Source organism: Falco naumanni, chromosome 3, assembly GCF_017639655.2.
Source record: "Falco naumanni isolate bFalNau1 chromosome 3, bFalNau1.pat, whole genome shotgun sequence".
Lineage (NCBI taxonomy): Eukaryota > Metazoa > Chordata > Aves > Falconiformes > Falconidae > Falco > Falco naumanni.
The window spans coordinates 5,596,865-5,613,217 of NC_054056.1; the positions used below are offsets into that span (position 1 = coordinate 5,596,865).

The 16,353-nt window shown below is 48.9% G+C and overlaps 1 protein-coding gene across 2 annotated transcripts; it reads left to right on the forward strand.

Annotated features, from left to right (window-relative positions):
• Positions 1–149: 149 nt before the first annotated feature.
• Positions 150–16,005, forward strand: ELOA (elongin A). 2 transcript variants are annotated; one of them, XM_040587719.1, is made up of 11 exons: positions 150–443; positions 5,555–5,611; positions 6,220–6,338; positions 7,214–8,432; positions 9,733–9,847; positions 10,218–10,373; positions 10,820–10,917; positions 11,200–11,380; positions 11,923–12,034; positions 12,336–12,487; positions 13,073–16,005. In XM_040587719.1, the coding sequence occupies exons 1-11, from the start codon at positions 165–167 to the stop codon at positions 13,132–13,134; spliced, it is 2,550 nt and encodes an 849-aa protein (XP_040443653.1). In that variant the 5' UTR covers positions 150–164; the 3' UTR covers positions 13,135–16,005. The 2 variants fall into 2 exon arrangements, with proteins under 2 accessions (XP_040443653.1, XP_040443654.1); XM_040587720.1 differs by lacking the exons at positions 150–443; positions 5,555–5,611 and adding an exon at positions 5,626–5,996.
• Positions 16,006–16,353: the final 348 nt, after the last annotated feature.

Genomic DNA, 16,353 nt, shown 5'->3' on the forward strand with positions numbered 1-16,353 from the left:
GGTGGAGCCGTTAAACCATTGTGAGGCAACGGGAATAGGTATGAAGCGACATTCCTCAGGAAAGACTGTCCTGACCACCGTGAGGCCGCAGGTGGCACCGCCGCCTCAGTCGGGGCGGCCATAACGGCCGCGCGCCCCGCAGCGGCGCCCTGCCAGCACTCAAGATGGCGCTGCCCGCCGCTGCTGCCAGGCCCCAAAATGGCGCCAGCCGGGCTCTGCCCGTACCCGCCATGGTGGCCGCCGGCCGGGGCAGCGTTTGCGCCACTTCCGTTTCCTGCCCGCAGCCAAGATGGCGGCCACGGTGGAGAAACGCCGTGTGGCCAGCGGGTGGTGAAGCCGCTTCCGCCGCCGCGGCCTCTCCAGCAGTAAAAATGGCGGAGTCGGTGCTGGAAGTTGTGGGCAAGCTGCAGTCGCGGCTGGCGGGCAGCTCGGAGCCCAAGAAGGTGACGGGGACGGCGGCGCGGGCGGGGCTTCCCCCTCCTCGGCGGGGGCGGTGTGGTGGGACCGGGGGTCGGGAGGGCCCGGGCCGCCCCGCGGGGGGGGCACGGGGAACGCGGCCGGGCCTGCCGTCCACCGGGCTCCCTCCTCCTCCACCACGAAGTTTCGTGCCCGGCCGGGGCCGCGGTCCGTGGGGCGAGGCGGGCGGCCCACTGCCTCCCAGAGGAGCGAGCCCGGCGGTCGCCCCCGGTGGAGCCCCCGGCCCGCTGACCGGCTGGGCTGGCAGGCCCCGCGGGAGGCCCGCTGCGGCCTGCGGGGGCCCGTGCGTGGGGTCCCCCCGTGGCAGGCCCTGGGGTGCGGTTTGAGGGGCAGGCCGGCGGGCACCGGAGAACTTGCCGGAAGAGTCTTGCCCTGGTGACGTGTAAATGGTGGAGGAGCCGCTGTGCCCGGCGTGCGCGGGGCGGGAGGTGACAGGGAGGTGCAGCCCTGCCGTGGGGCTGGGGAGGGCCAGGGCCACCACCGGGACCACCGTGGAGCTGGGCTCGGGGTAAGAAGGTGCTGAGCGTTAACGCTGCCCCAGCGTGGGTTCCCCCTCTGAGCGTGGGGATGTTGCTTGATGCCTCTCACCCATCTCCACGAGCAAACGTGTCTGCTGCCAAGAGCTGCTGCCCGCTGCAGCTGTCGCGGAACGGCTGCCCCGTGCATGCCACCCTGGTCTGGGCTTCTGCTCGAATCTCTTCGGTGACGTTGGGCTGCGTCTGCCGCTGACAGCAACTCTCCTGCTGGGTATCAGTGTTCTGAGATGTTTTATTTGACTGAAATGTGGAATGATGGTTGAGCTCAGTTGGGCCCGGTGCATGCCTTTATACCATGCTTTATGTCATATTTTAAAGGAGGAGCATCTATGGTGACTATTTACAGGTGTTCAGTTCGTGTTTCAGTTAATTCAGGTGAAAGAGGCAGCTGTCAGGGCTGTGCGGTCACTCTGCATCCGGCAAACTTTGTTTAACTTGGGCACGTGCCTGCAGAACAGCTCATTTTCCAAGACCTCCCCTGAAGAAGGATGGATGCTGAAGTGTCAGGTGCTGTCCCTTTGAAATGGAGGCTGCTGTGCCCAGCCGCAGCCTAGCTGGGGGCAGAGCGGTGGGAGGGTCTGGTTCCTTTCCTCACCCTCTCAGCCAAGACCAGCACAGAGTTTAACTGGTGGGGCCCCGAGTGGAGCTGAGAGACCGTTGAGGAGTCAGTTCCAGGGGGTCCTTGGGCGCTGTGGTGCTGAGAGCATGTGCAAGCGTTCAGATATTGGCTCAGCATGTGTACAGAGAGCTGGTGCTCCTGTTTCCTGACCCTTGTGTCAGCTGGGGCAACGACTGCTTGTCTGTGTTTCTTGGGCATTGTAAGTCTTCAGGCACTATTTGCACAGGCTGACTCTTTCTCCAGTAACCTTGTGCTCTTAAGTTGTTTCTTTCTGTTGATCCTGTGCAGTTTTGCAAGGCGAAGCAGAGGCAATAAGCAGTTGCAAGCTGTTACTAGCAGGATGCTGACTTTAAAACCTTTTTCCTTCCCACCAGAAAGGTCCTGTGACCTGTACTCTTCTTATTTCTGATACTGCCTTGGAAGTATTAGTGTTTCTAGGCTTCAATTTAGTTAACATTGCGTTGCCTTGATACATTGTGTATCTTCTGAGCACCTTTCTGTGTCAGAAGTTAACAGTTTCTACTACAGTTCTGTAGCAGCTGCAGCTTTACCCTGTCATCAGGAAAAATCCAGGGTACCCGTGGCTTCTACCCACATGTTACACCATTTCCAGCCTTTGGTTTTCTTGCCTTGTCCTCTTGAAATATTTTATGAGTTATGTGAAAGAATAGTATTTGCCCAAAATAGTGTACAACTATATTGTCTTGCTGAAAGTTAAGTAGTAATATTGGGTTTGGGTGAAAATTGGTATGCTGGCACAGAACTGTGTGAGTGAAACTTTGGAAACTGCTGTAATGATTTGGAAAGGGTCTTTTTTTGTCCAGCAGAGAAGGTACAAGCTCTGCTGCAAGATTGAGGGAAGAAAGAGAGTAAAGGAAACATGAACAGGAGAGCGTCCTCATGGAGAGGAAGAGGCCAGGCTGTGGTGTAATAATCTGATATCAACGTTTGTCCTTAGTGTTGTAACGATCTGGCTGATTTCTTTTATAAAAATAAAACAATGAACCCATGTTAAAACTTTCTTGGAGCTGGAACTGAGTGAAGTTTCTATGGTTTGTGTCTTGCGGCTGATTAACTGAAACTGTATCCTGCGCTGGGGGGTTTTAGAAGAGATTTGTGGTATGTATTTCATCTGGTGCCTAGCAAGATATAAGCCTCGTGTTTTCTGTCTTGTACCTGGTCGCCTTTTTCTTGTAGGACTCGTAGGATCTCAGTTAACTCTGAGTTGAGCTGCCAGATTTGAGTCTGCTTGGCTGATTTTAGCTGAAGGCAGTGGGATGTACTCTGTCAGCTTGTTTCCGTAGGAAGTACAGATTAATACAAGTTGTTAAGCCTCCCTGCAACAGAGTTGTCTCACTTGGTGCATCTCATGCACGTGGATCTGTGGTCTGCAGTGGCTGCAGGCAAAGTGAGGTTTTTTCCATGTTCACACAGCTCCCAAATGTATACCTACTCGGATATTGCCAGGCTGCATGCCACTTGGGCAGCGTCATTAAAAACAGGTTTTGATATCTTAGCTTGTCAGATAAGTGCGTTACTGCTGACACAGGTAACAAAAATGCCTTATTTCCTGACAGTGTCATTTTGAGATTTTTATTACTTGGCTGGGAGTTGTGCTGAACTCAAACTCTGTTATTTTTTAATGGATGTGCAGGTGTAAAAGCTTGGTAATGTGACACTTGGACGAAGGAATGTGTACGGTGGTGGCCTCTCAGAAAGCCAGCTCTTGCTTTTTTCTAAGGTGTGTGGAGATTTCCAGCCATTGACTGCAGTGGGTGTGGAATAATCCAGTTGCCCATGAGATGTGTTCTGGATCAAACATGTGGGTCTCCTGGGCTCAAACTACACTTCCCCTGGCTATACAAAATCCAGAAATAAGCCCCGTTGAGAATAGTGCTTATCTTTTTGGAATTCAGCCCTGAAAGTGACAAATAACTGAAGAGCAGTGGAAGATGCTGTGGATGCTGTGGTGGGATGTAGCTAGAAAATAATTGGGAGGCTTTAAGGATACTGTAACAAGTTTTCCCTTGGTTCTTACTCTCATAGTGGGATTTTGTAAGCTCTGAAACAACCTCTCTAGGAAGGTAATCGGCTTACAGAGATGCTTTTAATATTGCCCCATCTTTCTTTTTTTTTCTTTCTTTTTGTAATTGAGTACACAGTCCATCCTTCTTCCCTTCCCTTCCTGCCCCCTTCCAAAGAGGGTCTTTGCACATGCTCTACCCTGTGTTTCTGATGCCAGAAGGATTTTGGCTTCCTTGGAGGGATCTCGCTGCGTGAGCTGTGGCAGCCCTTGCAGTGGCAGTTTGAGGGGAGGCAGCAGAGGTGGGCTGTGGCTCTGCCTCTGCTGCTTCTGATCTGATGGCTTCGATTGCCAGTGGGCTTGTTGAGTAGCAGTGCTGGCAAAGTAACAGTGATTCTGGAAAACTCAAAGAACATTGGGATTTTTAGCTCAACTGGCTGCTTTGGTTTTTTGGTTTTTCTTTTTCCCATCAGTTGAGGTAGGTGGTGGAGCACGGTACCTGCCGCAGATCTTGTGAGTCCCAGGGGAGACTGTGCTACCACGAGTCTGGAATTGCAGGGACAGAGGGCTGGAAGACCCTGTTAGCTGTGGTTACAGTGCGGCTAGAACTGTTGCATCCCCCTCAGCATCCCAGCTCGGTAGTGCTGAAACAGTTGTTATCGGTGTTTCACCCTTCTGAAATAAGAAAACCTAAACCTTTGGTCATGGTAATTAAGTCCTAAATAGAACAGAGTGGTTTCTGGTGAACAGAAACTGTCATCTGGTTCCGCTTCAGCCAGGTGAACCCTTATCTCTGTCGAGGAGTATTTTCTTTCTGAAAGTAATAGCACTCTTCAAATAGGTTAAAAGAACTGATTTCTTTCAAAAGGAAGGAAACCTCTAAACCTCTCTGATCCTTGCACAGTGGAAGTGGGGGTGATAGGCCCGCAGTGCTAATTTGAACGTGAGCACGGTGCTTTAAAGAGATCTTCTGGATCAGGGACAGCCCTTTGTATGGCATATAGCACAGCAGCGCTGAACAAAGCCTGGGCTGTATAGGGGCTATAATAATGGGAACGCTGATGAGGCTGGTCTGTGGCTATAGCTGAGCTGCAGGAAATAATGTGAGGGGCAGCGGTGCTGTCAGATGTGTGTTGCCATGTACTGTAACTGAAAAGTCCCTAGACATCTTGGGGAAGTGATGGCCCAAACCAGAGGTTTGGTGGCAGAGGTACGTCCCCTTCACCTGCCGCCCCTCGCTGCGGAACAGCTGCAAAGCTGCACGTGCTGGGGGGCCCCCCGTGTGGAGGAAACCATCTTTTTTCACTGGTGTATGGTGAAGGGAAAAGAGTGGGGTGAGAGGCAGTGGTTGTGGAAGGGGTCACTTGCCTTTTTAGCACCAACTGTAGCTGAGAGGAGAGAGCTTGTCAGCGGCGCTGGCCCAGTGGAGGGTCTGCAGGGGAGATATGGGTTCCTCTTAGATCTTTAAGAGCATCTAGAAATCTTCTGTCAGTGTCTAGTTTGCAAATCTTCAAAGGAAACTTCCTCCCGCCCCCCCTTCTCAACAAGGGAGAGTCACAAGCTTCCGAGTCCTTTATTCCACTTACTGTGCACAGAGTTGAGTGTGTCTGTTCCTGGTGCTTTAACCTAAAATTCCGTTGCAGTCCTGTGTGAAGAAAGCATTAATTGAATGTGTTTTAAGATTCTCAGGTGGGTCCTTGTAATCAGAGAGACAATAATTTCTTTATGGTTGGCCCCTGCATTCAGCTTCTCAGGAGCTTGATTTGGAGCAAGGTAGCAGCTGTCTGCCACTTGGATCTTTCTAACAAGCTCTCGTGCAGTGCAGAAATTTCTTCCTTTCCAATCACAGTATGTGGTTCAGCATGACAAGTCTGAACGCTTTTCTTCTTGTCTCTGCAGCTGCTGAAAAGTCTGAAGAGACTGTCTGAGTTGCCCATCACAGTTGACATTCTCGTGGTAAGAGCTGTGAAATCTCTCACACTTCGGTCATGTCTGTCAAGTCCCGGGATAACTGTTTGCCACCATAAATGCTGCGTTCCTCGGCCACCTGGTGTCACAGGCGTGATTGTTGTGAAGTTCTAAAGATTCCAGGCACGGGGAAGGAGCGTGTCAGAGCAAGTGTGAAGCGGTGGAGGACAGTTTGTCTTCTTCAGTTCTTCTGAAAGCTTAACATTTGACGGGGATATGAAAGTTGGAGTAGTTCCTAATGATAACCAAATCAACATGAAATTCGGAAGTGCTAATTCTTGTAATTATTAGTGACTTCTGTCTTTAAACTTGCCAACGGTCATCGTAAATACTGATTTGATTTATGAATACGAATAATCAGTGTTTGACTAAGGTAGAGTTAAGTCTTCTTTGATTTACAGAACTGTAGCAAATGATAAAATGTCTGGTGAAAACATAATCTATGTGATATCTTTGCTGTTAGATCAAGGAAGTTTATTTCTACTTGGCAGCAATAGGTAGTGGGTTAACTTTATTCACTTTGTAGGAAGTTTAGCAGAGGTGAGAATGCTGACTGTTTTGCTAAGATGAATTCATGTCTTGGCTCTCTCATGAAGGAGACGGGTGTTGGGAAGACTGTGAACAGTTTACGGAAACACGAGCTTGTAGGAGACTTTGCAAAGAACCTCGTAGCCAGGTGGAAGAAGCTAGTGCCTGTGTCCCAAGAGGCAGACAGGTAAGTGAACCTGCTTGGTTAACTTGGTGAATAACCTTTGTTACATTTTTGCAGTGGAGATCATAAACTTCTCTGACCAAGGCAACAAAGGGCCTTGAAAAATGTGCAAGACAAAGGTGCTAACTCTGCGTGGGGGTTTTGCCTTATTGTGGCATAAACTTCCTGCCTTTGCTAGCCACGGAGCACTGGGTTGCTGACGGCTGCAGTTCTGCGTGCAAGTAGGGGCCAATTTTCAAGAATTTGCAGTTTGATGAAGAGATTAACAGTAGATGCCAGGAAAGTGCCCTTAATAAAGCAAGAGATGCAATCTGCTCGCTTCCCATTTTATGATGCTAAAAGGAAGTTCTAGGCCTGAGTAAAGGAAATGGCTCGCTTTGAAAGAAGGCCTGTATCTGCAAAAATCCTATGGAGACTGAAAGTTAACGCTAGCAGGCACATTGCAGTAACAAAGCTGTGTTGAATGCAGCAGTGAGATCCTTTACATGTGGGTGATAAAGACCCAGTTATTCGTGATCATTTCAATGGCTGTGGTACCCCTACCTGCTTAATTGGTGAACTGGGGGACACGTTACCCATAGGCAGCGTGCAGCCAGGAGTGTGTAGGCATGGAGAAGTCTCTGTCAGCATCTGTCTCCGCTTCCCAGTGAACTCTGAAGTCTCTAGTCCTAATAAAAATGCTTAATTAATTCCTGCGCTAGAACTGCAGTTTCTAAATCCCTGAATGTTGCTGTGTCTGAAGGAATTAGTGATATTTTTGCTACAAAACTACAAAATACAACCTTAGTCTTCTGTAGGAGAGGTTTCTGTCCATGGGGAGTTGCTCTTTTCATTCATAGTGTGAAGTTTAAATCTTAACTATTTTCTTATCACTTCAGAAACAACCTGGATTCTGAAGACCGCGACTACGAGAGGAACAGTGCAAGCAAAAGACATCAAGAACCATCCCTCAGAGAGGATGAGGAACCTGACCAGGAGTATTCAGAACCCTTCCAGCCATCTTGCAGCCAGCCCTATAGCCCAGATCATAGGGAAAAGAAGTCTAAAAGGTATCCTAGGCCTGAGAGAGCCCATGAGACTTATGGCTATAGCAGCCACGAGGGGAAGGGTTGGGGCAGATCTTCCCCAGTGCTCTCTTCAGATCAGGAGTACTCAGACTGTGGACAAGCTGTGTCACCTGAGCCAAGTGAGAGCCCTCAGGATATGTACACAGACCCTTATGCCTCTGAGGAGCAGGAGGAACCAACAGTATTTCATCGGAAAGCCAGTAAAGGCCACAGCTTTCAGGAGAAGCTGGGAGCAGGCCAGGAGAGGAACCCTGGTGAGTTTTATGACAAAGGGAACACGAGTCGAAGCAAAGAGCACAAGTCTTCTCACAAGAAGCAGCGACTTGATGGCAGAGTGGAGGACAGGACCTCTGCCTTCAGCCCAGAAAGATTGCACAAGACCTCTTGTAAAGAGCAGCTCCGAGAAGCCCCCATGGCAGGGGGCAGCAAGGAGAAGCAGAAGATGTCCGATGGTACCAAGAAGGAGAAGAACCGAGAAAGTGGCACCTCCAAAAAGGAGAAGTTGCACACAATGCCGCACTTGGAAGAGCCGTCTTTGGACAACCATGTTAAGAAGCAAAAACATCGGGACTCTGAAAAAGGCAAATTGGAAAAGCCCAAGGTGACCCTGGAGACCCCTAACACAGACCGGGAGAAACGGAAAGCTGAGAGTGACTCGTCAAATAGGATCAAAGAAAAGGGGATTTCTGGGAGCTTAAAGTCTTCGGAGGGGAAGCGCAAAGTCTCAGATGTGGACAAAAAATCAATGGGCTTTTCCTCAAATTTTGGGGAGGGGGAAGTGGAGGATGAATTTGAACAACCTACAATGTCCTTTGAGTCATATCTCAGCTATGACCAGCCCCAGAAAAAGAAAAAGAAAGCAGTCAAACCCTCTGTATCAGCTGGGGAGAAAGACCGAGGGCACAGCAAACAGAATGGATCCAAACCCAGTACCAACAGCTCAAGCACGAGTCGGAAAAGTCCAAGTCACAAGCGAACAAGTGAGAAAAAGGCAGAGAAGAAACTACCAGAGTCTCCTAAACCAAAGAGGGTAAGGTTTTGAAGGATCTGAAAGTGAACAAAGAAGGTGGGATCAGCTGCTGTCGGTCCTCTGCCATCTGGGGCTTGTTAGTTTTCCCCTTGGAGGTGCTGGGCTGTGTTCTGCATCAGGGTGTGCTTGTGGTGTCTCATTGGTATCCAGGTCTGTGACTCCTGGTTCCTGCTGGGAGACACCATGTATTCCATACGCTGGAGGCATTGCTTTGTGCTGTTAGAGTGGAACTCTGCTGGAAAAGTGGATGAAGAGGGAGGGGGAAAACAGAAATGCGATAGGCAAACCCCTGTTGATTCAAAAATGGGGAGAGTAAAAGAGAACACCTTCAGCTAAATACTTGTATGAAAGCAAATTGGACGTAATACACTTGTTAAGATGCAGAATATCTTTTAGTTGTGAGTCAACTTAGAATCCAGCCTAATACGTGGTGCATCTCCACCTGCTAGCAAGGTTCCCATGCTTCTCAAGTATTTATGCTTCTCTCAAATGGACCTTTTTTGCCTATGTTGGTACTACAGTTCTGTTGTCTATAACTTTTGGTCTCCAGAAATGGGGGAGAAACGGGAGAACTGGTGTTACAATGCAGCTTCTAGAAGACAGATCTTCCTTCATGAAAACTTGAAAAATGAGCAATATTTCTGTACATAGTAATAGCCACATGGGTGCCACAGTTTTGTATATAAGTAGGGACTAATACATAAAACCGTTACTGCTTGATCTTTTTACTCAACTTTGAAACACTTTGCTCTTCAAAAAAGTGTCTTTTGTAATCTTAGCAGTATTTTAAAATCCTGCTTTCATTCTAATAAACGCCTCATATTAAAGTTTTAGATTTCCTTCAGTTTGTGAGGCTTTCCTCTCCACCACCACTGCAGAGATTTTTGCAGGAGGTGGGGAAGAGGAGAAGAGAACAGGTAAATGAGTGTTTTGAGATCAAGGAAATGTTTCTGCCAGCTTTCTCTTCTGGTTTTTTTTCACTGTTAATCTGACTTTGGTCCTTGCCAGAGGCCTTCAGCACTGAACCTGGTCAGTTAAAGAAGTGGATGGCTCTTACTGGAGGGCACTGATGATTCAGATCCCAAATCTTGGCTGCTTTGTATTGACAGCCTAGGCAGAGCCACAGTAATGTGGCAGAAGTGCAGCCTCCCCTGAGGCTATTTCTTGGTGCAAGCTGATCAGCATTAAGTGACTTACTCAAAATATCAAACAAAATACAGTTCGGTGCTCTTTGTGTGCTGGTATTAAGTAACATTCTCTTGTGCTTTGGCTTACTTGTGTGTACATCCTCTTCTTCCAGATAATTTTAGATGTGGTACCGACGTTACCAGACATCCCACTGCCCCCGATCCAGGCCAATTACCGCCCTCTTCCTTCAGTGGAGTCCATTACCTGCACCCAGACAAAAAGGAAAGGTATGTTGGGCAGGAAAAGAGGAAAAAATGGGTTGCAGCCTTTGTTTGTGGGAGGGAGCGGATGCTGGCTGGGTTCAGATCTTTCTGTTGGGGTCTGGTGTCCTGCCTCTGATGCCTGGAGCCTAGGTTTTAGAAAAAGGTAGCTTTCCCGTGTGCTCTAGATAGAAAAAAATGAGGAAGATCCTTTGCTGACCCTTCCTGAGGCTTGGGCTTTGGACTTGCCCTTCTTGAACTAGGTTGTGGGTCTCTTAGCGAAGACTTAGCCCTTTAGATTGTTTCTGGGTGACTCCAATTTGTGTCTTTTGTGCCATTCATCAGGGTGGGCTCTTTTTTTCTGTTCCTTTCTTACTCCAAGTCGTTCACTTTACAGCACTGTCCTCGCCAATTGAAGAGAGTGAAGCAGGTTTTACAGGCCGCCGTTTGAATTCAAAGATGCAGGTGTATTCAGGCTCTAAAACTGCCTACCTCCCAAAGATGATGTCTCTGTATCAGCAATGTATCAGAGTCCTCAGTAACAACATTGACTGTAAGTACCTTTCCTCACCTGTCTTGGTCTTGTTGCCGTGCAGGTGTACTGAAATCTTGGTGACTTTTTTGGTATATATCCTAGCAGCATCTGGCTTGGAGCTTGTGAACAGTTGCCCCTTGTCACAGGGCAGGCTAACCCACATGGAATAGGTCTCACTGAAAGCTCAGGTGTTGCGGAAATCAGCACCCAACATGTTTTGAGGCAGTGCTAAAGCACTGGAAATAGTGGCAAAGAGAGCCTTGTGCAGGCACCTCTTAACTTGGAAATACTGGTGCCCGATGGCTTACTAGAGCTATTGCAACTATGGTTTCTTCTTCCTTCCCTTCATATTGTGTAGTGTCATGCAGCACTGCAGTTTTTTCCACTGCATTTCAAGGTGTCAAGCCCTTTCCTTGGCGAGGAAGGAGTAGGATAAATGCTCTGTGCATCTTGCTTCTCTCTAGCAATCTATGAAGTGGGTGGTGTCCCCTTCTCAGTGCTGGAGCCAGTATTGGAGAGATGTACCCCGGAGCAACTGTACCGCATTGAGGAATGTAATCATGTGAGTGCCTTGGCATGGGGAAGGGGTGGTGACGTGGGAGTGACGTTCCATCCCCATCCGCCCTAGGAAGATAGTAAAGAATAATGCTTTTTATAACAAGAGGTGGCTTTTGCTAGTCCTGAGTTCCTGGATTTGCCACCTACCCACCTCCTGCTGCAAGTTGGCCTTTGAGCTGTCTTGCCCTCTTGTGATATTCTGGTGACACTGCCACTAGCTGGTGCTGAGGGAAAGGGCAGTGAAGGTGTCTGGAGGGATCCCAGCTTACATGTAGGTTTGCTTCAGGTCCTCATTGAGGATACGGATCAACTGTGGCACAATCACTGTCTCCGAGACTTCAAGAATGAGAAGCCAGAAGAGTTTGAGTCCTGGCGGGAGATGTACCTTCGACTTCACGATGCGCGAGAGCAGCGGCTGCTCATGTTAGCGCGGAACATCGGCTCAGCTCATGCCAACAAACCCAAAGGTGAAGTAGGACTGAGTGATCAGAGATGGGTCTCGGAATACTGCCTAGGGGATGTCTTTGTGTGAGGAAGGTCTTTTAGAATGACTGGTTTAAAACTAGTCTGATACAGGAGTTGCATAGCACTGTTCTTTATGTGGTGGCCTTTGCTTAATGGCTTAGCAGGCTCTCTATTTCATCTGTGTGTTGTTGATGCAGACTGGGCAGAGCAATATTTTACACCAAGAGCACGCAGGGCTGCAGAGGCACCTCCTTTCTGATCTAGAGTGGCGGCTTCATGCTGGGGTTGAAGAAAACCAGAGTGAGAGGATGCATTCCTGCTCTTCTGGTGAACCTGAGAACTACTGACCTGATCAGTCTGATTTCTCGCAGCCCATGTTGTGACTGCAAAATGTTCAGATGTCAGGGAGGAGGCTGTCACCAGAGCTTCGGAATGGGTGGATTGGGGAGAGGTGACTGGAGCTTGCTGCAATCAAGACAGGCACTGAGGAGCCTCCTTTACGTTAAGTTGGATCTAAGCAATGATTCCTTCTGGCCTCTTACAGGTAGAGTGGCCAAAATGGCGTTTGTGAACTCTGCAGCAAAGCCCCCTCGGGATGTACGAAGGAGACAAGAGAAGTTTGGAACTGGAGGACCTCTTCTGCCAGAGAAGACCAAGTGAGTGTTCCTCAGTAGTGCTTGCTGTTCAGGGTCTCTTTTCCTGTGGGCTCCTACCAGCTTCCCCCTGAAGCTCTGCATCCTGGCAGGAAAGGATACTGTGTGTCCGGGAGGTCCTTTTACAGTGAAACTTGTGACTGTAATAGCTTCTTTCTTGCTGGGGAATATGGAGATTCTGGTCACTGCTGGTTCCATGTGGTATCTGCCATGCTGCTGTGAACAGATGTGGCTTGAGTCTGAAGAATTGCATCAAACCACAGTGACTCCTTTACTGAAATGTCTGTCCCAATCTCTGTTTCAGAATAAAACCAGTCCTGTACACATCTAGCAAAAGCCACACTCGTGTGAGTGAGGAGCAGTCCTATGATGGGCCCAGCACCAGCAGTGCTCATTCTGTTCCGTCTTCAGCTAGCACCTTCTCCTCCTATGACCCCAGGAAACCACCAGTGAAGAGTAAGTACAAACTGCAGAACATCTATGTGATCTTCTAGAGCTCCTCCTCTATAAATGCATGAATCTGCTACTTCTGCTGTAAGAGAAATCCAGGCTATGCAGGAGGGGTGGTGCTGGTGGCCTCTCTCGCCAAGGAGAGCGTGGTAAAGTCTGCTCAAACTTCTTGCACAAGATAAAGCGTAGGGTAACATCTGATCCACCTGCCTGCTCAGTGCTGACTCTGTCAGCCTGTCCTAATGGCATCAGTGAGGCAGAAACCCTGCCTTTTCCTTCCTGGTATCCTCCTGTCTCTGTCCAGCTGTTTGGAACAATGAAATTATAGCGCAGCTCCCTTGGGAAGAAAGCAGGGAGAGGTTTAACCAGAGATCTGTGTTCTTGCAGTGCAGAAAGCTGAGTGGGCTCTCCTTGGACTGTGACCTGAAAATAAGATAGGCCATGAACACACATTTACCCCTGCTTTGCCAGGGCCGCAGCTTTGAATTGCTCTCTACTCTGGTAGTCTGTGTCTGCTGTTGTTTGTAATGTGTAGGGTTTCTTTGTTTGATTTGTTTGGGGTTTTTTTTCTTTTTTCTTTCTCTGTTGCAGAAATTGCACCCATGATGGCAAAGACTATCAAAGCTTTCAAAAACAGATTCTCTCGGAGATAAGTTTGCAGTGCAGATCTGGGACTTTTCCCATGGGGGGAGTGGCACTGAAGGGGGAGAAGGTACCCAAAAAGCCCTTTTCTTTGAACTCTTTGGAGGCTGCAGCTGCTGGGAGAAGCTTCGATCTGCACAAGATGACAGCACAGTATTTTATCTTTTGTTCTGGTCCCTTTCTCAGTGTCAAGCCCCCCCTCTTTTTACCCCTGCCCTTAACATCCTGTTTCTGGCTTTGTCATCCGTCAAAAGAAGGATGTACAGAATCTCCCGACACAAGAAAATGTGAAGTCTTGGCACCTGCTGAGAGTGGAAGATCCAGAGACTGTTTACTATTTAACCTCTTAATAAATTATAAAATGGTTTTAATTAATATTTTGCCCCTCTATCCCACTGGTATTATTTATGTCTCTCCCAGTAGTCTCCCCCCTCCCAATCCAGTACAAGGGCCAGCCTCTCTGTGACCTTAGCTGGCAGGAATCCATCTGAGTGGACACTGGGTGTCACGGGAGTCTTTCCTTGTGATCTGGTACCTGTTGGGCCCAAAGTCCTGCCTGGACCCTCTGGGATGGGCAGGACTGGTGGCCCATCTGCTCGTCGATCCTTTGGCAAGTGCATCTGGTCCTGAGGCTTTACTCCCTACTCATGTATGTTAATAAAATCTTAGCTCTTGACCTTCTCTTCTGCTGTTACTGTAGATCTTGTACAGATGCTTATGTTGTTGTGCAGGGATGCCAAGAGCCATTGGGGACTTTTTCTCTGCTGCTGTTGTCTTCTGCTGGCTACTGGGAATAAAGCTACGAGGGTTTTAGGGACAGATTTTACTGTGCACCAAGTCAGATTTTAACTTTTTTTTTTTTTTTTTTTTTTTGAGACATGGGAGACTGACTCTGGATTTGAAAACAGTTTTTAAATATCAGTGAAGGCATTGGTTTGCCTCTTTTAGTGGAAAGAAGGAATACTTTTATCATGTTTTCTGTGTGGAACTGGGAAGGATTTATTTCCAACTTAGAAGCTGGTGCTTAAATCCTGTCTTTTCCCTGTATGTTTTGCTTTGCCCCCTCTTTGAAAAATGGATTTTAGTCTTTGAACCTGAAACTACTTGACTGGGCTTGGAGGGAAGTAAATAATGGAATGTGATTTGGTTTTAATGTGTGCATAATTCGTAGCAGGAGTTCAAAAAGGTCGGTTGTACTTTGGTGTCTGAGGAACTGGAGCTCTGGAAGGAAAAGGTGTGCACTGTGACCTGGCAGACCCAGGGGCTGGTGGAAGCTGTGGAAGTGCCCTGGAGCACAGCTCCTCTGGGGAGGTTGGGAAGCCCCAGTGCTGCGTGGTCTGTTATTTCAGGTGGACTCAAGGCTGCAGCAGAGAGCAGGGAGCCAGACACAACTAGGCACTGGCTATTAAATGTGAAGTCTTACTGTCATGAGCGTTTCTGCTTGTGGGTTACATCTGCCTCAAAAGCGAACTTACACAGAGGGGGTGCAAGCAGAGGCTGGAGTTTGATAGAGCCAGGTCATGTGGCGAGGGAGCCAGCCTCTCTGTTAGGGCTCAGAGGTCCGACCGGATCAGAAAGGGGAGAGATTCTCCTGTTCCAAGCCATATTTGCTGCCCTAGGGCTTTGCTAAGTGGAAAAGGTGCTGGTGGTGGATGCTGTTGTTGTTGGCAGCTCGTGAGAAGCTCTGCCGCTGGCTTTCTGTGGCTGCCAAATCCCAAACCGCTGGAGTTGTCTGTGCGCACTGACCGGGGAAAACCCTGCTGTGAGGAGTCCTCCCTGGTGGGCTCTAGAAAAAGATCCCTGTATGCTTCTGGTTTCTGATGGTTTGTTTGTTTCTTTCTTTTTCTCCTTTCTTTCTTTCTTTCAAACCATTCTGAACACGTTGTTTCTTGTTTATTTGGTCTGTTCTTATTTTGAAGGTCTTGGAAAAATGTTCTCAGACTCTCATGTGCTGTAAGTTTGTTACAGTCCCAGATGCTTTAATGTTACTGTGCAGCATTTCAGTGTGTGTTGTGCTGTAAAATAATGGCTCCTTACTCTTGCATTTTTGCTGTATTTAATTTTGCTGTATTTTTAATTAGATAACAATATATTATCTTCTGCTGACTGTTGTGCTACCATTTATTTCTCCTCTGTACTTGGGGTAGGGGCAGAGGGGAGGGAAGTGGAGTCTGGCATCGTGTTCAGGCCCCAATGGAACCTGGAACAAAGGATCTGGCTGAGGCCCGAGAACAGTCTTGGGCACCGCTAAACTGCCACTTTATTAATACTCCAGCTAGCTACTCAGATGTGGGTATTGCCCAAAGCGTTGCTGTTACGGGGGTGATATACCTTCCCTCTCAGAGCAGCCTCTTTGCTCTAGGCTTTGCTGACTGTGTCTGTATTTTAGCTTAGGTGAATTGCAGGGAGGGGGGTACAGAGGGGATCAGATGTGTCTGAATTGACTCTGTTGGGTGCTGAGTGGGCCCTACTGGCACTGGGACCAATGCCAGCCGCTCTCCCCTCCCTTTTGCTCCGATGCTAAAACCCTGCAGAGGGAAGAGGTGAGACACAAACTAAGCAAAGTCTAGGGTAAAAGTGCTTGCTTCGTTCCCAGTCTCTCGGTGCCCGGGGTGTTACACTTGTGCAATTTTTCTGTGCTACACTACACACGAAGGAACTGAGCAGAGCTGCCTCTTCCCCCTTCGTCGCCCTGCTGGTGGTGGGATGAGTAATGTGGGCAGGAGGGGGTGTGACTTTGACTTGCATTTGTATTTTGGTCCCTAACTGTGTATATACAATTTTCTATGTTCATTTTTTTGTGGCAACTAAGATGAATATTTTAATTAGATAAGTTATATGAAAAGAGGAAAATCATGTCTCAATAAAAGCCAAACACTGGACCATGTTTGCTTGTTCTTTTATGTCTCTGAGCAATGAAAGTTAAATATGCACTGTGCAAAACCAGGTCGCTGTGGCCTCTGGAAGGGCTCCCGCTCGGCTGCCCCAGCGGTGGGGCGGGGAGGTGCCGCTCCCCTTCCCCGCCCCTTCCAGACTGGGACAGGCCCCAGCTGTAACCTGCCGGAGCTCTTGGCGCTGCTGGAAAGCAGCTCCGCTCTCCCTTCAGCGGCTGGCACTACCGGCGGACCCCAGATCCCGCCGGGCGCCGTCCGAGGCCGGGCTGGGGCCGACCACCCCCCCGCCTCCCCGGGACAAGCCGCTGGCCAGGGCGCGGGTCGCCAGGGGCCGCG